This window comes from Momordica charantia (genome assembly GCF_013281855.1).
Source record: "Momordica charantia cultivar OHB3-1 chromosome 1 unlocalized genomic scaffold, Mcharantia_2.0 BLBB01000001.1, whole genome shotgun sequence".
Classification (NCBI taxonomy): domain Eukaryota; kingdom Viridiplantae; phylum Streptophyta; class Magnoliopsida; order Cucurbitales; family Cucurbitaceae; genus Momordica; species Momordica charantia.
This window is the reverse complement of record NW_028275157.1, coordinates 3457202-3480770: the sequence shown is the minus strand read 5'-3', so window position 1 is coordinate 3480770 and position 23569 is coordinate 3457202. Positions and strand designations below refer to the sequence as shown.

General features: G+C 35.5%; 1 protein-coding gene across 7 annotated transcripts in view; it reads left to right on the top strand.

Annotated features, from left to right (window-relative positions):
* LOC111024113 (P-loop containing nucleoside triphosphate hydrolases superfamily protein) overlaps window positions 1-23569 on the top strand; it is a 37633-nt gene that overhangs the window by 2653 nt on the left and 11411 nt on the right. For 6 of the 7 annotated variants that reach the window (XM_022301716.2, XM_022301719.2, XM_022301718.2 and 3 more), the window contains exons 8-23: window positions 6801-6856; window positions 6949-7108; window positions 8782-8946; window positions 9613-9697; window positions 9939-10166; window positions 10263-10357; window positions 10451-10493; window positions 18321-18478; window positions 18779-18889; window positions 19552-19620; window positions 19763-19906; window positions 20483-20557; window positions 20636-20812; window positions 20921-21006; window positions 22093-22147; window positions 22637-22762. In XM_022301716.2, the coding sequence (XP_022157408.1) occupies window positions 6801-6856; window positions 6949-7108; window positions 8782-8946; window positions 9613-9697; window positions 9939-10166; window positions 10263-10357; window positions 10451-10493; window positions 18321-18478; window positions 18779-18889; window positions 19552-19620; window positions 19763-19906; window positions 20483-20557; window positions 20636-20812; window positions 20921-21006; window positions 22093-22147; window positions 22637-22762 (1833 nt within the window). The remainder of the gene's footprint in view (window positions 1-6800; window positions 6857-6948; window positions 7109-8781; window positions 8947-9612; window positions 9698-9938; window positions 10167-10262; window positions 10358-10450; window positions 10494-18320; window positions 18479-18778; window positions 18890-19551; window positions 19621-19762; window positions 19907-20482; window positions 20558-20635; window positions 20813-20920; window positions 21007-22092; window positions 22148-22636; window positions 22763-23569) is intronic. The other variant, XM_022301720.2, reaches the window with a different exon arrangement.

The following is a 23569-nucleotide window of genomic DNA, read 5'->3' as shown; positions in this document are numbered from 1 at the left end:
ACCGTCATCTCTTCACACACATTTGGTTAGCAAAGGAATAACAGAATGCTTTTGACTATACAACATCGTTTGGAGGAACAAGTACCCAAGAAAATAAAGTTTTTACTTTGGAAGATTAGTTACAAAAGCACAAGTACCCACTATAGGATCCAAAAACCTTACGATGTTCTTTCTCCAGGCTGGTGTTCTCTTTTTGAGATAATAGCAACAATTCAAGGATCAAGATCATCTTTTTTGCAATTGTTACTTTGCTGGTGATTATTGGAACCTCATTCTCTACAATTTTATTGGTATGTACCCTACCCATGGATGGAATTCCATTCTTTCTTCGATATTTGTGTGGCATCCTTTAAGAAAAGATAAGAAGTTCCTCTGGCTTCACTTTGCCAGGGTTTTCTTTTGGATGCTTTCGGCTTAAGTGGAACAATAGAGTATACGACAATGACGAGAAAACCCTTGACCAGTTCTTAGACACGCTATATTTTGTAGCTCTCTCTTGATGAAAACTTTCAGTTCTTTTTAACTGTTATTATTATTATAGTATAAATACTATTTTTACAAATTGAACGAGTCTTTGAAAATCTTTTCAGGGCTTGACTTTCCTCCAAAAGTGTTATCATTTTCTCTCTCCATACTTGTATTCCCTTTGTGAGGAAGGCAACAACTCAAGATCACCTCTTTTTGCTGGTGTTATCTTTTGATTGGAGCTTCATCAGCATGTGACCCTCCTCATGGATATGAATTCCCCTTTTCTTCAATACTTGTGGGGCACCCTATTAGAAAAGATAAGAAGGTCCTCCAGCTTCATTTTGCTTGGGCTTTCTTTTGGACACTTTGACGGGAGAGGAATGATAGATAAGGAGAAACCCCTCAATCAGTTCAGTTCTGAATATATCTTTTGTGGCTCTTTCTTGGTGCAAATGTTTTTGACAATTGTAGAATAATTACTCTTTTGACAAATTTCAAGAGTTCTTTTGGTTCAATCAACCATAATTTTACTCCATTGAAATGGATAGCAAGCTCTCTGCATCTTGAACGTCTTCTAACACGGATGAAAACGATCAAAATTATCTCCCATCGATCGTCAATTTGAACCTGATGAAATCAGGTGAGACGAAAAAGGTGCGAACCTCTCAACTAAACGAAATAAGGCCATGGATTCGGCGATAATCCATTGCTGAAAATTGCGAAGGTAAATTCGAAAGAAGCTGCTGGTATAGGGCATGAGTCCGTAGGAGGTTGCCGACGAGAATAAACTTGAGTAATGGTGGGAAGAGAAGGATCAGACACATAGGAAGATGTATTGCTAGGAAGCTCTTCAGTAGAAGGAGAGACAATGTAATAGACAAGAAAATTATCATCTTCTTGTGAACTCTCCCCCTGACTGGTACTCAAAGATGATGAAAAAGGAGTATCTTCAAAGAATGCAACGTCAGGAGAGACAAGATATCTATTGAGATCAAGACAATAACATCGATACCTTTTTTGAACACGAGAATAACCAAGGAAAATGCATTTCAAGGACTTGGGGTCCAATTTGGTGAGTTGAGGGCGAACATCACAAACAAAACAGGTGCAACCAAATATTTTAGGTTTAACAGGAAATAAAGTTTGCATAGGACATAGAGTATCATAAGATATCTCACCCTTAAGAACTGATGAAGGCATGCGATTAATCAGGAAGCAAGCCGTCGAAATAGCATCGGCCCAAAAGCATTTTGAAACATGCATTTGAAACATTAAGGCCCTTGCTGTTTCGAGAAGATGTCTATTTTTTCTTTCTGCAACTCCATTTTGAGACGTAGTATCGATACAAGAGGATTGATAAAGAATACCATATTCACTCAAATAAGAGCCAAGAGCTCCGGAAAAATATTCTTTAGCATTATCAATTTGTAGAATTTTAAGCGAGCCACCAAATTGAGTTCGAATTTCAGCATGAAAGTTACGAAAATGAGAAAGTAACTCAGAACGATGTTTCATTAAATATAACGAAGTTACACCGGAAAAATCATCGACAAAGATAACAAAGTACCGGAACTCGCTTTTGGACTCAATAGGACAAGGACCGCAAACATCAGAATGAACTAATTAAAAAATGGTAGTAGCTCGTTTATTGACTATAGGATACAAACTAAGATGATGAAACTTAGCAAATTGACATGACTCAATCTAAAGAATCAAACTATGAAATTGAGGACGAAGACTCTTTAACACGGAGAGAGATAGATGACCCAAACGACAATGTTCTTCGAAAGGAGAGGGTACTCGAGTGCAAATGGTAGCTGTAGGTATTTGTGTATCAAACATGTAGAGGTCATTGGATTCACGCCCTTTACCAATAGTCTTCTTCGTCGTAAGATCCTGAAATAGGCAATAACCAGGGAAGAATAAGACACAACAATTGAGATCACGAGTGAGTTTACTAACAAAAATCAAATTAAAAGAAAATTGTGGTAAATTTAAGATAGATGTTAGTGAATGATGAACTGTGCTAGAGCCAAGAATAGGAGAAGTGGTGTCATTTGCTATGGTAACATCAAGCAAAGATGCAGATGAGGAGAAATTAGCAAATAAGTTAGGGTTACCTGACATATGATTTGTCGCACCATGCGGAGGAAATAAGACATTTACTGGTGTTACCTGACTCAGCGATGACAGTAATTGGATTAGAGGACGATGCCGTCAATGACTCTTGATATTGTTGGAACTTAGCAAATTCTTCCGCAGGAATTGTAACTAACTTGCCAGCATTATCAGGAGTAGATGCAACATGGGCAGACTGTGTTTTCTGACCTTTATTCAATAGCTTTCTACATTCTCGTTTTGTATGACCAAGCTTATGGCAATAATTGCAAAAAATAATATCTCCTGAATTTGATTTTGGAGCACTAGAATTCCAACGTTGAGCATTTTCGAAGTCGTGGAATTCCCTTGGTAGGTATCACCTCTGTTTGCATTTGTACTATGTCCAACCAAAGCACTATTAGACTGAGATGACAAGACGGGTTGTGACTTCTCAACTCGAAATACTCGAGTGTATGCCTCCTCTAAAGCTGGAATTTCCGAACTAGAGAATAATTGGTATTTGGCCACATCAAATCTAGGTGGAAGACCAAGAAGAAAACTAATAACTGCTAGTTGTTCGCGTTGAGCAAGCCGAACTTTTGCATGATTACTACCTGGGAGTAATGCATTAAACTCTGCATAAATTCGTTTGTGTTCCATAAAGTAATTTGTAAGAGATTGGTCACCAAACTCAGGTTGGTAGAAGTGCTTGCAGATTTCAAATATTCGATTAACATTTCCTTTTCCAGAATAAAGGAATTCTAAATATTTAAGCAACTCTTTAACATACTCACATTCATTGACCAAGCCAGTAATGTCACTCTTGATTGAATTCTTGATCTGCAGAACCAGTCGAGTATCATCTCGCAACCAAGCTTTCTTGCTCTCATCCTTAGGCGGATCCTCAATTATGTGATCGTCCATATCAATACTTCACAAAAAAAGACGAACATTGATTTTCCATGAAGAATAGTTTAATCCATTCAACTTGTGTTCTGTGATTTTTGATATCATTGGGATCACCTCAGAAGTTACGATTGATTTCTTCTCAACCATAACAAACAGACGAACTTATTTGAACAAAACGACAGAACCAGACCAAACCACCCGAACCAAACAAAACAGATGAATCAAACTGCTGGAACCAAACCGGATTAGGTGTTTTCTGAAACCAGAAACCCTAAGTGCTACCTCACGACAACGTTGAGCGGGCGGCGGCAGCAGCGGCAATGGTCGGCGGCAGCGGCAGTAGTAGTGAGTTGAGTTGGATAGCAATGAATAAAACCCTAAGAGACAAAACCCTAATGGGAACAAAACCCTAATGGGCATCAAAACCCTAACGGGCACAAAAATTTTAGAAGAAACCTAGAACTTTGATACCATGTAGAGACTAAGGTTGGAGAGAATCCAATGCTATTTATTCTCATTATTAAAGTCTATATATATAGACAAATATACAAGGTTGACCTAATCCTATAAGGAGAAGGTAAATGACAAATTAATATTAATACAAGAATACAAAATATACTAATATCTATACTCTAACAAATCCTAACCCCTTAGCTTAAGCTTTGGGATTTTTTGGTAATTTAACATGTTTAAGAATTATGTTAGATATCTTATAAATGATTAAATTTACCCTAACCCATAAGCTTAAGCTTTTGGGTTTATTGATAATTTAACATGTTTAAAATGGTACCAGAATAGAAGGTCATGTGCTCGAACTCCTGTGTTGTCATTTCCTCCTTATTTAATATTGATTTCCACTTGTCGGATCTTCAGTAAATTTTCAAGCCCACAAGTGAAGGGAGTGTAGATATTTTATAAATGATTGAATTTACCCTAACCTAGGCCATAACCCATAAGCTTCAGCTTTTGAGTTTATTGGTGATTTAAAATGTTTTAGAGTTTAAAATCAAAACTTTCATCAAATTTGGAAAGTAATAAAGTACTGAAAATATGTCAAGAATACTTTGACGATGGCCATTTGAATTCTTGCATCAAAAAAATTGTATTTGTTTGATTCTGAGGAAAAAAAAAAGGGTTAGAGCGGTTGAAGATATCTTAGAAATTGTATTTGTTCGATTCTCAAAGAGGTGCTTCCTTATGCTCATGCTCTTTAAATCTGAATGCTTTGATTAGAAGTAGACGGATCATTGATCTAGTATTGATATCCAATGCAATGGAAGAATATAGAGTAAGAAGAACACACAGTGGATATTTAAATTAGATATTGAGAAGGGGAGTTTTTAATTGAAATTTTGAAGAAAAAAAGGCTTTGAGGAAAGGTGGATAATGGATGATTCCTTAAATCAAAGAATGATCTATAACAAGGGTGATCCTTGGTACTAAATTTTCATTTTCCTTAATGGACAGGTGCGTAGTAAGTATTATCGTTTCAAGGAGTCTGTGACTGTGAGACAAGATGATTCATTGTCTCCTTTTCTATTCTTAATTGTGGTGATATGCTAAGCAGATTTTTTGAAAGGAACTTTCAAATGGTGATTTTGAAGGATTTTATGTTGGAAACGATGCTGCTCCAGTTTATCACTTACAATTTGTTGATGATATAGTTATTTTCTGCAAGGATATTGATGTGATAATTGAAAATCTGCAGCATTTACTCAGATTTTTTGCATTTTCTTCAGGTTTAAAGGGTTAATCTTCCAAATTTCAGGTTAGAAGTGGGTCAAAGACTGGAATGTAGGGCTGAAAGTTTACATTATTTGGTATCTTGTCCTGCCATTAGGTGGAAATCTGAAGAATTTACAGTTTTGGGGAACCTATAAGGGAGAAAATATTGAGCAAAATTATTATATGGAAGACCCTTTTGTAACCAAGAGGTGGCAAACATACTTTCCATTGTGTGGTCTTGAACAATTTTCCTACTTACTATATGTCCTTGTTTTCAATGCCATCAAAGAGAACAGTAGATATTGAAAGATGTGTAAGGAATTTCTTTTGGGAAGGAAGGAATAAGAAGAAAATCTCTTATTTGGTGGGTTGGAATAAGGAAGAGGATGAGTCTCCATAAATTCTAAAATTGAAAGAGAAATTATGGATTTTACCACCCTTTTTCAAAGCCTCCATCCATATAGTCTTTCTTCCCGCACGGACGATGGATTGTTAATTGTTGGTTGTACTGGTTTTGATTGCCAGATTACACCAAGCCATTTGAAGTACACACGGATGCGTCAGACTATGCCATAGGCGGTGTGCTAGTACAAAAGGTAACCCAGTAGCATATGAGAGCCGAAAGCTCAATGAGATCGAAAGGCGTGGTCGAAGAGAAGGAGATGATCCTCGTAGTAGGCTGGACCAACATCCAGCCGAGAGAGGGCAGCCTTTAGAAGCAAGAGGTTGGGAAACCAAGAGAATGCTTCGCGTTTTCTTTACGAGCACCTCTCATTCACAAGAAAAGAATGCTCATGCTTCCTTGTAAGTAATCTCCATTGGAGGCCCATCTTTGGTTAACAAAGTCTTTTGTTGGAATCTGTGTTCGGTGACAAAGGTACTGAGTGTTTGTGTTTCCTAGGTTGGTGTATCCTGTGCAAGAAGAGGAAGAATCCCAAGGTCACATTTTTCTCATATGCTCTTTTGCAAGTAGGTTCTAGTCCTTTCTCTCCTTCAACTAGCATCTCTTCCATAGTCAAAGTGAGCATAACTCAGTCGTAATTGACATATATCTGATATCTCTAACCTAGAGATTGTGAGTTTGAACCCCCACCCCCATATGTACTAAAAAAAACTATCATCTCTTCCATATAGGTTAGGGGCTTCCTCATTATGTCGTGGCAGCCACCCATTTGTCTGGAAAGATCCTTTGGCTTCAATTCCTTGGAGTATTGTTTTTTGGGACCCATGTCTCAAGACGATCATTAGAATTTTAATATCATGAATTTTTTTGTTTCCTAAAGAAAGATATATAAATTCTTTGAATTCTTTTCCTCATCTCCCCTGTTGCAATCATTTGATGGTACTCTAAAATCTGCACTTCCGCAGTTGTGAGATAGCCTAGCCTACAATCTGAGCATAATATTTCTTTCTATAACCCTGTAGAAAAGAATATTTATGAGTTTTTTCTTATTACTGACTAGAACACAAGTCTGCATTGATGATGAACAAACCGTCATGAGTCATATCAAACTCTCTTCTCATGATTTTGAGTTTATCAATGTTGGTAACATCTGTCGCATGCATGCTTCCACTAAAAATTTCATGTTTTCTGACAGTTCCCAGATGTGCATTCTGCCCCTTCTTTTCAAGGAAATAAAACACATACAGACAAGTAGGTCTATTAGTATAGAGTTATTTCAAGCCACTACTTGTGTGGTTTTAAGTTTGGGTTGGTCTCAACGCTTAATTTTGTTCAAATTTCAGTTTTATTGAGATGTATCTCAGGCCTCCATCTGCAAATGAAGAAGCACGTATAAATGACTGGATTAAAGTGCGACAATCTGGCATTAAATATTACCTATCACTTGGCGACCAGAGGATAGTTGACAAAAATTTTATTATCAGACCTAAAGCTGAATTTGAGGTAATATATCTAATTTCTATTTTGATGAAGCACTAGATTTTTTTTCCTTTCTTTTTTGTAATTTTTTTCCCTTATATTCGTGAGTGTTCAAGCCAACTTGTGCTTTTGTAGTAATCTATTATTTGTCATTGAAATATATAAAATATCAATATTGGCTTACTATCTGGGATAGTTTTAACAATCATCTATTTGCTTACTCACTGGGGATCATATATTATCTTTCCCTCAAAGACAAGCAATAGAGTTTGCTGTAACATGCCAATGCCACTACATTTTTTGTGTGTGCTTGTAATTATCTCAAAATACCTCTCATTAATAAGTAGCTTAGCCAGTCTTGACAATCTCCTAGAACATTGCTTAGTCCCTACTCCCTACAAAATGGCTCAAAGAATTGATAGAAGATGGCAAATTACTGGTAGTTTCTGCACAAATTTGTGAGGTATCTCCTCACTTTACTTGATTAAATGCAAAAGCAGAGCCCATAGGCAATACAAAAGAAGCCCTAAGGCAATACAAAAGCTACCCACCAATTCGAGAGGGTGGGGAATCTCTCCCAAAATGCTAACACAGTAGCCAAAACACAGAAATCTAGAATGATCCCCTAACGACATTTCTTCCCCCTTAAAAGGACTACACGCTCCCTCTGCACCTAGCTACACTTTCTCTCTCTTGGCCGTTTTGGCCTACATCTGCTCAATTACCTCCTTGCCCTTCCTACTATATGTTTTTACAATGGGGGGTCTAACAAAATTATTAATACTGTTGAGAATTGTTAAAGCTCTGCCATTGTTGTTTTAGCTACTATGTAATTCCACTGTATCAACTATTTACGTAATTTTGGTAAAATAAAAGGAATAATTTTAAGGTTTATGTCGCTCTCCCTGTATTGCTTCAGTGTCCTGCTTCTTCCTTCTCGAGCACTTGGCTATCGTTCTTTCTATACCACTGATATTTTGAAGTTTTGTTTCTTTGGTCTCTTAAATGGTTAAAAGTTGGGTTTTTTGTTGGTTTCTTCGAAGGCTGTTCTCTGCTTGATTCTTTTTGGAGTATCTGTTTTAAGGATTTTATTCCTCAAGCTTCCTTCAGTCAAGCCTTTAACATGTGTTTGTGGAATCTTCTTTTGATCTTCTTTCAGTTCTCCATGCTTATTCGCATGCCATTTGCAGAATTCCTTCAGCATTGTCCCTTGGTTTTAAATGTTATTTATCTTTGTTGTGATTGTATTGCTCATGTTGAGCTTGATTTCTGTTATTTCTTTTCTTCTTTCACCCCTTTGGAGTCTGTATCTTGAACATTTTTTCTTTTCATATATCAATGAAAAGTTGTTTCTTGTTAAAAAAAAAGGAATAATTTTAAGGTGACCTCCCGGTGGGGTTCAAAATACTTGAGACACTCTATTCAAGGAGTTGGAGGTTTAACCTGAAGGAGAGTATGGTTTTTAAGATACTCGTGGTGTTGATGAAAAATATTGAACCTTGGAGCCTCAAAAATGCAAATCATTCTTATATGTTATTGTCATATAGTGTTTCCTGTTTAGCATTTATTTATTTGAAAGTTATGTTAGTAGAATTTTTTTTAGTAGTTAGCTTCTTTGAATGTATTATTTTTCTGTTGTCTCAATGCCTTCGAAATTCAGTTGATTTTTCTTTGTTTTCTATCTTAACTTGGAGCAGGTTGGACGGATGACTTTAGGTGGTTTGCTGGACTTGGGGTATACAGTAGTGGTTGGTTATAAAAGGGCATCTATATCGGTCAATAATGGAAATGTTTGTGTGTCACTTGAAACAATTGATTCTCTTGGTGAGACATTCATGGTGCTCAGAAGCTCTAATAGAAAAGTAGGCACTAATCTATCTTTACAAGTTCTATCTATTTTTACTTGAAGGCTATTAGTTTTTGGTTCTGCTTGATGAAATCATTTTTCACTCTAGTCTTCATGTGTTTGCTGGGGGTTGCATTATTTATTTATTTATTTATTTTTTTGAAAGGGAATGAGAATTTTCATTGATGTAATGAAATTAGAAAAGAATAAAAGTACAAGAAACTTAGAGGATATAAAAGAAAGAAAACAAAAACTTAGGTTAAGCTATTTAGGGAGTGTTAGAATATTTCTCCATCAGAATTTAGAATATGAATAATTAAATTGATTGCAACTCATTAGCTTAAGTTTTGGAGTTTCATGACACGGTGAGGTCCAAACCTCTATAATATCATTTTCTTCTCATTTAATATTGATAACTACTTGTTGAGCCTTGTGCAAGAGAGAGTATTAGAATATGAATTAATAATAAATTTAACGTAATCTATAAGGTTAAGCTTTTGGGTTTAGTTATGATTTAACATCTATTGTAGAATGTTAAACATATTTCTTGCTATATTCATTGACTTGTTTTGGGTGGACTGGTCTACGGAGGATTTAGAAGTTGCAAGTTTTTCTTGTTTAATGATGGTCAACATGTTTGTCATTTCATGGCTGCTCGGTTTTCTTTTCCTTTCCTTTTTAGACAGTTGGAGAAGAAGTGTTAAGGATGGGTATTAACGCACCTTGGATTACAAAGTCTTATCTGGAGATGATTCTTGAAAGAAAAGGTTTGACGACAACCTTGCCACTTTGGACCTTAGTATTCCTTACTTTGACCCTTATTTTTTCTTTCCATTTTCTTGTCTTTATTTTCAGATTTATCTTCTTTCTCTGAATTGTTTTTGGGCTGGGGGGTTATTTTCTATAGGGTCTATACTTCTGCATCTCTATAACAACTATTGTTCGTAGTTCTCTTCAATTTTCTTCATATTTAGTTAATTTGTACTTATTTAGCAATCACACCTATAGGTGTTCCACGTTTAAATACACCTCCACTTTTACCAAATACATCTCTGCCTAGTAACCAAGAAAGGGTTGTCATTGCTCCGAGGCCTATCCGAATTAATTCAAATCCTGTTTCTCGACTTGAGGATCTTTCTCAGCCATGGACTCGATCGCCAACAAAATCTAAAATGGAACCAGTAGTTGCAACATGGAAGTTTATTAATCCTCCTCAATCTGATAGCTCAGTGACTGGTATATTTCCTAAGTTTTAGGATTTTATCATCAATTTTATATGTGTGCTCTATTAGAACGTTATATGTTTAGACTACTCTCATGAAGCAACCACAGATCCTGCCTGTTTCAGGGACTCTTTAAGGCTTGCTCCGATGCCTGATTCATGTGACCTGGATAGAGGTTTGCTTTTAGCCGTTCAAGCTATTCAGGTAGTAATGCTATGCTATGTGAGTTGATAGAGAGCAGTGAAGGACTCTTTATAACAGTTCTCCATAATAACCTCAACTTTGCTATTGTTTCAGGCACTATTGGAGAATAAAGGTCTTCCTGTTATTGTTGGAATTGGTATGGCATGTTTACCATCTTAGTAGTTCTTTCCTCATCCCTTTAAATTTTTTGGGGTTTGCAAAGGCAATTCTGTCTCTTTCGTGGTTGTGTTTATGCTTTTATGCAGTAAGGAGTTAACATGCTATAAAATCTAATGGATTTTTGACACTAACGTGGAACTCCCTTAAAAGACTCGAACTCAATTAACACCTCGTTTGACCAAAACTGAAGAGTATAAAGGAGTGACTGCCTCGCCATAGAAACTTGATGTTTTTTAATCTAAAAAAATATACGGGGTTGATAGCTTTTTGAGGACTTTCGTCCTCTCATATTCTAAAGCTAGATATTCCCTCTTTACTGTCGGCTTTATTTATAATTTCTGTCCACTAATTCCCTCCATTTTTAGTAAATACTATCCCATGTAACTAACTAATTCCCTCTAACAAATTTTAGTAAATACGATCCCACATAACTATCTAATCAATCCTTATATTATATACTAACTAAATTTCTTTGCCCGACACTATTTGCCGCCCAAAAATGATATCTTGTCCTCAAGGTGATGGTCATAAGGTGACATCTTTATTGGAACCTTCACAACTTTGTTGACCCTAATACTAAAAGCTAACTGGCCTTCGTCAAATTATTTCTCTCACTTGCCTCACTTTCACGAGCATTGCTCTTGGACTTGCATTTATAGAAGTATCCAAGAGTATAAGAAGTTCTCTACTTTTATCTTGGGAACTATCATGAGCCTAATTAACAACACACCACAACCTAAGTGATAAGAGAGTTTTGCATATTGACAAGACAGAGTTTGGAAAATTGATATGATTAAGAGTTCGAAAAAGTTATAGTAGTTACTTTTCAGTTAAGTCTCTCTTATCTAATCTCAAGGGAGGGTAATACGTTATTTTGCATTAATTTTCATGGTTCTCTAGAAGTTGGAAATTTTCCAAAAATTACAAGGTGTTACTTTGGTCTTTAGCCCTTGGTATCCTCAATACAAACGATCAGATGCAGAGATGAAATCCTTCTGTTGCGCTCAATCCTAATTGGCTTTCGCTATGTATAAGAAATCTAGTGGATTCCACTTATCTTTTATGTTTTTTCCTAAAAATGGTTTCTCATCGGTCTAAGCTTTTGAAAGCCTACCATCTATCTTTGGTACATGAGAAGTTTGTTTCTTGTTCAAAAAAATTAAGCCAAAAAGATAATTCAGTCGGTCTTTTGTTGGAGCGTACTTCTGGAGTTCCTTTCCTTCCATATGATCCAAATGAAAGGCCTGTTTATGTTCCTCCAGAGAGTAGCCTTTTCTTTCTTGAAAGGGTGCAACAAAAAAATTGTTTCAAGCCAAACTGGAATGTTGTTAGATAGGCACAAACTCAAGTCAGAAACTGAGAGGAATAGGTCCAAATGGGAGCTGAGAGCGAACAGCTTAGTAAAATGTTATCTTGAGATTCGAAGTTGTCTTACAAAAACAGCCCCATGATGGAGAAAGGGACCAACTTTTGAGGCTCTAGAGAGTTATTACAAATGTTTTTTCTTTTTAATTCATCTTAATGTTTTATTTTTTTCATATCCGTGTGTCCGGGCCAGCTAAGGAAACTCGTAGGATTATAAATCCTATGTAGGTGGTGACCACCATGGTTTGAACCCATTCCCTCGAAGCCTTTTGCTATTTACATTGGCGCTTATTGACCACTAGGCCATCCCATGATGGTTAATTCATCTTAATGTTTTAGACGGCTAAAAATACGGTATTGAGGCATCTTCTCTTGAAGAGACCAGCCAAATAGAGACATAAGCCTTAATTTAAATAAAAACGAATGGATTACATTTATAAAATTATAAATAAGTATTCTTAATCATAATTATTTATCAAAGTACCAAAAAGAAAAAAGAAAGGTTATGTTTTTCAATCGTCACTTTTTGTAGATATTTAAGAAATCATTGCCATTATTACTGACAAGATGACTTTTTTTTTATTTTTATTTTTTTATTTATTGTATTTTAAGCTTTGGTGGTAAAATTAGTAATTACTAATGGGCTAAGTTACCAACTGGGGGAGGCAATGAGCATTATCTATAGAGCAGGATTCATAGTTCAATAATGAAGGAATTAGAACTAATGACATTAAATTCATAAGCGAACGTTTATATTGTTAATAATAAGAAAAGAAAATAATTCTTCCTTAATTACTCCAAATGATTGATACAAGGCTATATAAATAGCAGTCACAAAGAAGAAACTAAAAAGAAATTCTTGCCTATTAGGATAAGGAAATACTTACCTATTACAACAATAAAACCCTAACCTAAATAAAATAGGAAACCTTTAAAATAAAATAAACTATAATTTAACACTCCCCCTCAAGCTGGTGAATGAATATTTTCCATTCCCAGCTTGTTAACCAAATGCTCAAAGTTGTTGTTGTTCAATCATTTTGTAAGAATATCTGCTATTTGATTGTTTGTTGGTACAAATGGATTACATATGAGGCCGCTATCTAACTTCTATTTTATTAAGTGTCTATCAACTTCAACATGCTTGGTTCTGTCATGTTGAACTGGATTATGTGCAATACTGATGGCAGACTTGTTATCACAATAAAGTTTTATAGGCCCTTCCCATTGAATCTTCAAATCTTCTAAAATAATTTTTATCCACAGTAATTCGCAGATGCCCAATGCCATTGCTCTAAATTCCGCTTCTGAACTTGATCTTGCAACTACATTTTGTTTTTTACTTCTCCATGTCAATAAGTTCCCACCAAAGAAAGTACAATAGCCAGAAGTGGATTTTCTATCGTCTATCGATCCTGCATAATCTGCATCTGTACAAACTTCTAGATTGAGTTTCTCGCCTTTCTTAAACAGCAATCCTCTCCCAATGGAGTTCTTTAAATAGTGGAGTATTCGGTACACAGCTTGAAGATGAATTTCTTTTAGACTATGCATAAATTGGCTTACCACTCCTACAGCATACGCAATATCTGGTATCGTATGAGAAAGATATATTAATTTTCCAACTAACCTCTGGTAAGTTTCCTTATTTACTGGAGGACTCTCTTCAGATGCACATAATCTATGGTTTTGATCAATCGGCGTTCCTATTGGTCTGCTGCCAAGCTTTCCTGTTTCAGAAAGTAAGTCAATCACATATTTCTGTTGTGATAAGAATATGCCTTGTTTAGAATAGGCTACTTCTATCCCAAGAAAATATTTCAGTCTTCCCAATTCTTTAACTTCAAACTCTTGGATTAAACAATTTCTCAGTTTCTCTTGCTCATTATTATCATTGCCAGTGACGATGATATCGTCCACATAAACAATCAATGTTGTTACTCCCCCTGTAGCAGAATGTTTTATAAACAATGTATGATCTCCTTGACTTTGTTTATAGTCCATCTTCCTCATGACTTGAGAAAATCTACCAAACCATGCCCTAGGAGATTGCTTTAATCCATATAACGCCTTTTTTAATTTACAAACTTTATTTCCTACTTGCTGATATCCAGGTGGAATGTCCATATAAATTTCTTCTTCAAGATCACCATCTAAAAGAATTTTTTACATCATATTGTAACACGTCCATCCATGATTTACAGCAAGAGATAGAAGTATTCGTACTGTGTTCATCTTGGCAATAGGTGCAAAGGTTTCAAGGTAATCAACTCCATATGTTTGAGTATATCACTTAGCAACCAACCGTGCTTTGTACCTCTCGAGTGTTCCATCTACTTTATACTTTACAGTATATATCCATCGACATCCTACAGCTTTCTTATCTTTAGGCATAGTAACCAACTCCCATGTTTTATTTTTTTCTAAAGCTTGCATTTCAAGATTCATTGCTTGCCTCCATTCTTCATGTTGTATTGCCTCCATATATGTTTTTGGAATATTTATCTGAGTAAGGTTAACCATAAAACTTCTGTACTGACTTGAGAGTTTGTCATATGATACAAAGTGAGACAATGGATATTGAGTACAAGTCCGTTTTCCCTTTCTTAAAGCAATCGGCAAATCCAGGTCTGACTCATCATTAGCAGATATTGTAATGTCTAGACTCATCCTTAGTAGATACTATAATGTCTGATTCATCATTGATTATTTTCTCGTCAATTTCAGTTACAGGGATATGTTCAGACTCTTGGACGTGCTTATCTTTTTCAGTGTTCCTTCTTGAATAAACCTGTAATGGTGTAGTAGTTGAAGGGTTAGATGGTCCTGGTAAGGTGTCTAAGGGTGGTGGTAAAGGATTTGATAGAGGAAATGTGAGGTTGGGAATGGGCAAATCCTTATCTTCCAATAATAGTTCCTCCCCCTGAAGATAAGGTGAGGTAAAGAAGCTGGTGTCTTCATAAAAGGTAACATCAGCAGAGATGAAGAACCTTTTTGAAGGAGGATGATAGTATTTATATCCCTTTTGAGTGTTCGAGTATCCGACAAAAATACACTTGAGTGCTCGTGGATCAAGTTTACCTCGCTGATGACTATGAACATGAACAAAGGCTACACAACCAAATACTCGAGGAGTCAAGTTATTTGTTGTTCGAAAATCAGGATAATATTTTGATAGGACATTCATAGGAGTTCTATGGTCTAGAGTAGCAAATAGTAACCGATTGATTAAATAAGTGGATGTTAACACAGCTTCCCCCCAGAAGGATTTAGGAACATTTCTTTGAAAAAGAATGGCACGTGTCACAGAAACGATGTGACCAATTTTTCTTTCGGCCACTCCATTCTGTTGAGGAGTGTCCACACAAGACGACTCATGGATGACTCCATGTTTTTGAAAGAAGGATGTTAAGTTTTGTTTGAAGTAATCTCGAGCATTGTCAGAACGGAATCGTTTGGGTTTGATTCCGAATTGGTTTTCTATCATATGAAAGAATGTTTGAATGGTAGAACCAACATCAGATTTTTGTTTTAAAAGATAAACCCATGAGACTCGAGTACAGTCATCAATGAATACAATAAACCAACGAAATTTGGAAACATTTGGAACATTGGAGGGACCCCACACATCAGTATGAATAAGAGAGAAGGGAACTGATATTCGTTTATTATTACTACGGAAGGGTACACACTTGTGTTTAGCGAATTCACAAACTTCACAGTGAATTGACTAAGGATTAAGATTTTGGAATAAATCGGGAAACAATATTTTAAGAGTTCGAAATGAAGGATGTCCTAGTCTATAATGATTCAACAAAAGCTTACTTGAAAGATGATGAGTTTGTGAGGTGAAGGAGACTGGAACACTAGTCTGACCGACAAGTTCATTAAGATAATAAAGTCCATCTTTTTCATTAGCAAGTCCAATAATCTTCCTATTGCCCTGGTCTTGTAAAATACAAGAAGAATCAGAAAAACTGTAAAATACAAGAAGAATCAGAAAAAGTTAATCTGCAACCTAAATCTTTGATCAAATTCTTTACTGATATCAAATTAACAGTTAAACGTGGTATATGAAGCACATTCTTTAAAGTAATGTTTGAATTTATCTTGATGTCTCCTTGACCAGCTACTGTTACCAAGGTACCATATGCTGTAGAAATTTTCTTATTGCTCGGACAAATACTGTAAGGGATAAAATGACAGCTACTATTCGTCATATGGTTTGTTGCACCAGAATCAATAATCCAGGTACAAAGTTTAGGCTTGGAAGTTGTACTCGTCAAAGTTACCGAACCTGTACCTTGACTAGGAGCATTATCCAAAGTTTTTAAGAAGCTCCTTAATTGTTTGATGTCATTTATGTCCAAGTTTTTTTGTAATTTTGGACGACTGTGACATTGATACCAAGAATAAACTGCAACTAAAAAATGGAGATCCAAAACTGAAAAATCAGTACTGTACGGAACCGAAAGAGGGCTGAACCGAATCAAAAATAGTTGAATTGAACCAAATATGACTGAAACGAACTGAAACCTGTCGAAACGATCCGACAATGAACTGAACCGAACTGAAAAACGCTGAACCAGTCCAACAATGATTTGAACCGAGCCTAAAGGAGCCGAACTGGCTGGACTGAACCAAGTGAACCGAACCAGTTGAACCAGATTATCTGAACCGAACTAGACGAACCGGGTTGACTGGACCGGATGTAACAGCAAAGGACGACAGCGGCAACGGTGGCGGTGATGAATAACAGCGGTGACGGTGACGAAGGACGGCGAGATGAAACCCATGAACAGCACTCGAAAAACAGCAGCGTTGGCGAATCAGCAAACGGCGCCGGCGGTGGTGGTCGGCGACGGTGGGCGGTGGCCAGCGGTGGCCGGCGGCGGTCGACGGTGGCCGTGAGTTGAGCGGTGGCAGTCATAAACAAAATCTTAATGGACAAAAACCCTAATGGGCATCAAAACCCTAACGGGCACAAAACCCTAACGGGCACAAAAACTAAGTTAAAATTTTTTTTTGAAGAAACCTAGAGCTCTGATACCATGTTAATAATAAGAAAAAAAAATAATTCTTCCTTAATTACTCCAAATGATTGATACAAGGCTATATAAATAGTAGTCACAAAGAAGAAACTAAAAAGAAATTCTTGCCTATTAGGATAAGAAAATACTTACCTATTAGAACAATAAAACTCTAACCTAAATAAAATAGGAAACCTTTAAAATAAAATAAACTATATTTTAACATATATTTTTGAAGAATATGGAAAGGTGATATAATTCTTTAAGTCATTTCACACGGACTTTTAAACTCTCAACGCGATCTGACATAACCCTCATATGGTCCAAAGGGCATAAGACTTGAGGCTAAAAATGTGAACTCTCCTCGAGACTTGAGACTTTTGTCAAAATTCTTATGAGATGCGCATCTGTTTGCCTTGAATGGATGGGATGATATTCTACCATACGAAAGATCAATTTAATAATGAGTTAGGTATGACTAGAGATTTTCTGGTGTTCGGTAGTTATTGATTCATTAAAAACGATGAGACCGCTTTCTTCATTAAGAAGGGAAATAGAAAAGTTTGCCGTTGGAATAAGCTTTAATGACCCCTTCGTCTCCTCGTTCCTTAATAGTACATGCAGAAAGAATGATTAATGGCTAGATCATGTGGACCAATTTCCAACCCTCCAATGAAGGACTCATCAATTTCTCGCCAAGACTTGAAAACTGAATTTAAGAAGCCCACAAAGAAATCTTCAAAACCGAAACATAATCTATCATTTAATGATTAACAATTATGAATAGCCCAAATTAAAAGAGCACTCCTCCATAATTGCAACACAATCCATCAACTAAGAAGATGGAAAGCCACTTTACAACATTGGTTACCAAGGGGAATTAAAAGACCCCTGCTTTCTTTTCCTACTCTACTTGATGTCTTTTCACTATCCCCAATAATTTCCAGCCGAATAACCAATTAAATGCTCATGCAAGAGAACATTTGATAAAACCTTATCCTCCTTTTGACAATAAATGCATCAGAAACCAGAGCTTCTAAGCCACCCTTATTCAAAGCTTCATTTATAGACACAAAACCATTCCCAACCAATGGCAACTCATTAAAAACTTACTCATCCCCTGACAAAGATCCTTCAATATGAAATGAGATCTCTAATTCCTCCCTTAATTAACTGTCACTTCTGATTTAATCTCATATTCTTGAAAACTACGTTTATGAATGAATTCTAAAAATTTCCCCTTTGAAGTAATCTCTTTGAAAGAGATATATTTATTTAAACCTTTTTTTTCTTCTGAGAAGTAATCCAGGTTTTAAGTTGCATTCTTTTCGTAGAACATGAGTTATACTTTAATTTTGTACTTCCATAAATTATACAACCACTCTTAATTCTTGATGCTGCTGCTGCAGGTGGTCCGAGTGGGTCGGGGAAGACTAGTTTGGCTCACAAAATGGCTAATATTGTTGGGTGTGACGTAATTTCCCTTGAGAGTTATTACAAATCTGAACAAGTGAAGGATTTCAAGTATGATGATTTCAGCACACTTGATCTGTCACTGCTATCCAAGGTTGAATATGCATCCATTTTGAGCTTTTGTCCAAAATGCTCATTTTATTGCTATTTACACCCTGTAAAGAGTTACAGGTTTCTGGCTTCTTTGAGAAGCTCACCTTTATCTTTTCTCTAATGCATCTTTCCAAGGAGGGAATGAATAACAAGTGGCTTGAAAAGGAAAACCTCACTGAGATTTCTCAAGGAGGAGCAATATATGAGTTAGGCAAAACTAGATTTACATATGAAAGAGAATAGGGCCACAAATCATTTTTGTAGTTGCCTTACACTTGTTATTTCTATTATGCATTTACAGAATATTGATGACATGAGAAATGGTCGAAGAACAAAAGTACCAGTATTTGACTTGGAGACAGGTGCTCGTAGTGGATTTAAGGAGCTTGAGGTTTCTGAAGATTGTGGAGTGGTCGGTTACTGTTATCATTTGTTTGTTTTACCTTTCTCTGACTTCGAACTAATTTGAAGGTCTAGAAAAAGTGACGTCATGCGTATAGGGTGGGTGCCCGAGTAAGGCTTCTATTAATCATGTATATAGTGATGTGAAAGAAGAAAAATAATAGAAAACTACAAGCAACGGGCAAATGATTTTCTCAAAATTTTTTTCTTAAACTTAGCTTACATTAATTATTTGTCCGTTTTTCTACCAATTTAAGGCAACTAAGCACATTTATGATTTTCTATGTAGAAATGAGGAGTCGCAATGAGAAGAAAATATAGGACTACTCCTTGATCCAATTTGTATGAAGTTGAAATGTTTATAATTTAAATTCTAATTAATAACTGAAATTTCCTATTGAGCCTTCCCTGTAAAACATGGTTTACAATGAACTTTACTGACCTGTATTGATCTTATAGCCTATGTATAATTCTTACCCTTGGTTTCTGATAAAGGAAAAATAATTTGGACACCTTTTACATTATAAAACATCAAAAATTAGGAAAAGGAATGAACGTGGTTGTATATCAGTTGCATCAATTATCAATGATGTAAGATGGAAATGATAGAATTGACAACCATCAACTCCTGGTTCTTTATGGTTGATAGGATTTATTTTTATTTTTGACCAGATCATTTTTGAAGGAGTATATGCTTTACATCCGGACATCAGGAAATCACTTGACCTATGGATTGCTGTGGTAAGAATGGAGAACTACTTTTTTATGGTTTAGTACCAGTTGATTGTTTAATTTATTTTCCAATGTGCATCTCTGCATTCTTGAAAATACTTCTTTGGGTACACATTCATGAATTTCTATCATGTTTATTTGTGCGGAACAGGTTGGAGGTGTTCATTCACATCTGATTTCTCGAGTCCAAAGGGATAAATGTAAAGCAGGGAGTTTCATGTCACAAAATGACATAATGATGACAGTTTTCCCTATGTTCCAGCAGCACATTGAACCACATCTTGTTCATGCACATGTTAGTAGACATGAAATCACCTAATTTCTTATGTTGAGGATTATTTTGATGCCTCTTGCCTATTATGCTTTCAGGTTTCTCCAACTTTAACCAAATTGCTTGTTTTTGAGAACTGAGTTGTCCTAGAACAATTTCCATTGTAACTTGTATCCTTTCATGAAACTCAAAGAATAGTTTTTGGATAATGAAAAGCAACAAATAGCTATAAGAACTTGTAATTAGTTGTCTCGAAGATACTTTTCGGATAATAACAAACACGAAATAGGCAATTTGACTTGTAACTAATTATGGGCTCTACTATGTTCCTGATATTACCATATTGGGAGCCATTGGCTTCTTTTCCTAGGATTGGACCTCTTATGTCCTATCAAAATTTTGTACCAGTTACTTTTTATGTAAAATTTTCCATTGGTATTGAATATTGTGTTGATCATGCAACTATTGTTTCCCTTTTTGAATATACATCTCGTGGAATAATCATATCATTATGTGACATTTAAAAGAATATTTTTGGCTTGGTAGTGGTACGTTATACTATTATATATAATGATGCCACGCTGTTTCCTTGAGATACAGCTCAAAATACGGAATGACTTTGATCCTGTGCTTTCACCTGAGAGCTCATTATTTGTGCTGAAGAGTAACAAGCAGGTGCTAGCTTTTCCAAACATGAATTTTGAATTTGCAAAAAATTTGAGCTTGATAAATCCTTTTCCTATTTGAATACAGGTGGCTTATCAAGATATACTAAAAATTCTTGAACCATCAAAGGTTTGCAGTTCTATACAAAATTTCATTGATATATATTTGAGGCTCCCAGGAATTCCTACAAATGGGCAGTTGACAGAGAGTGATTGTATACGAGTTAGAATATGTGAAGGTCGATTTGCATTGTTAATACGAGAGGTTCGTTTGAGTTTATCTAATTTTCTTCAACTTTGCCATACTGTGCTCATTTATGAATTTGATGTGATCTATGCTTATTTTTTTCCCGTTTCCTGAATCTTAATGTAGCCTATAAGAGAAGGGAATTTCATCATTCAACCTAAGGTGGACTTTGACATTAGCATCAGTACAGTAGCTGGCCTTCTTAATCTTGGGTAAGCCAGACAACCAAGAGTCTTACATTCTCTTATATTCTTGCATCAAATTTTTGCATTGGGATGTAACTGTACTAATCATGTCTTCAACATATGCGTATGTTATTATGAGTATTTGGTTTCTCAGTATTTGCTTTTAACTGACTTATTTAACAAATTGGTTAATCTTTTATATAAAGGGCTAGAATAGGGTTCAGTTACTGTTCTTATTTCATTATGTTCCTGTTATTTTCACCTATAATAATTCATAGGTTTGTAAGTATATTTTATATCTTTGAACCAATTATGGGGAAATATCAAATAATGGTCCTGCACTTTAGTAGATGTGCTAAATCCTAATTATTAATTTTGTTCTTGGTATTTTTATTATTTAACTTTTAATTTGAATTATGGAAGTTACTTTTGTATGTGCCAATCTCTCCCATTTGCTTGGGTATGACAACTTATGGTTAGACCAACACCTCAGAATCTCAGCTTAAACTATGTGACAAATTCGTTTAGCACGACTTAGATGCCTTTGCTCAATATAATTCTTTAATTAATTAATTGCAAATTCCATATTTACATATTTGATTCTTTAGCTGTTTTTACATAAAAGTGGTTTTTAGTAAACTTCCCTCGGGGAGTTTGTATCTTTGAACAACTTTTTCCTTTTCATACATGAAAATTTCGTATCTTATTATAAAAATAAAAAAAAAAATAAAAAAAACCTTTAATCCAAGTGGCGAAATCCTCTTGTTTCCTGTATTTTATCCAAGAACTGATAATCCACTCTATTGTTGGCTTTTTACATATCTAAAAAGTAAACTTCCCTCTTCATCTCCATGACTATGAGATTAAGGAGAATAACAATGTGAAAGCAACAAGTCCTTTAATTAAGATCTAACTTTTAGCCAAGATTCATGTCTTGGGGTTTGCAATACTATTTAACTTGGTTAGTCTAATATCGATTTTAATATTTCCAGTTTTTCTTCTTTGATAGTTGTCATGCTAATAGTTCTACTACTGTTCATTCTAAATAAATTTTTTATCTATAGAATATAGAATATGATGTGTGTGTGTTTTACTTTTTCTTTGTGCGGTCAGGTATCAAGCTATGGCTTATATTGAAGCATCTGCATACATATATCAAGATGGAATGGTAATAATATATTGGTTTGAATCCTATTTTAGTCCCTAAATTTTCATATAAGTTTCATTTTTGTTTTTGATCAACTTTTAAATGTTCTATTTTAGTCCCTATACATTGCATATGAAACAATTTTGGCCCTTAATCACTAATTTGGAACTTGATCGCTTATCTATCGACATGCAGCTTCAAACACACGTCTATTGTAGATATCTACTGATCAAATAAATGAATAAAAGATGTGTTTGCATTAGAATTATATTTAAATAATTTATATGAAGTGAGAGATAACTAAAATGGATTTGATGCAAAGCCCGAATATAAACAAAATATTTGATACCTTAGGGATCAAAATGGAATTATCATGAAAGTTCATGGACCATGGTGTGATAGAGTTATTTGCAAAAGATGCATTTGCTTATTACTTTTGCCGTTTTAGATATTATGTTTGCAAACTGTGTCCAAATCTATTGAAAATTTGACCTTTATGTACCTTTTTAGATTCTAATTGAGGTTGACCATTTACAAGATGCTCCTTGTCCTTACCTACAAATAAAAGGGATTGATAAAGAAGCTGTTGCAGCTGCCGGTTCCATGCTTGAACTGAATGACTCCTATACTACAAAGGTTATGATTTACTACTTGAACTTATTGTACATTGTTATTGTTCTTGGATTCACAGGACTTCTTGATTTTCCTTTAGAAAAATCATAGAAAAATAACCAACATTTGATTTTAGTTTGCATGAATGTATTCTTTTTATGAATAGTTACATTTATAACAAATATTTGGAATTTAACATTGTGGTTTCAAGAATTATAGGTGGTGAGAACTTTCCAGTGCTATGTCAAATAATAAAATGTAACAATATACTCTAATATTGATGTATTTGTGGTGGGAAAATGAAGTAGGTAAATGTGAGGATTAGCCTCACTTTTGGTATTAAAATGATGAAACAGCCCGCAGGCAATACAGTGTCAACCCACCTATTCGAGAGGGTGGGCGTTCTCTCCCTGTCTACCTTTCTACACTCAAAACAAGACTCACTCTCTCTAATCCCAAGATATCCTACTAATACTCGTTGCCCTATTACAAGACGGGGCCCCACCCAAACCGTTATTCCCTCACGCACGTCATTCCCTTGTCCCTAAGACAATTCCCTTCCTGCCCCTCCTATGATAAGTATTAACAAGGGGGGTCTAACAACTTCCCCGTCTGTTAGCTCCACCTTGTCCTCAAGGGGGAAAACTGGAAATTGGTGCTGCGTATCAAAAGTATGTTTCCCAAGTGGCCTATTCTTTCGGTAAGCCTTTCCAACTAACCAAGGCTTCCTTCAACCCGGTACCCTCATTGACTCTTGTTGCAAAAATTTCCTCAGGTTCGGCCCGCCATTCCACAGTCTTCAGTCAATTGTTGCGGAAAGGATTGCACGAG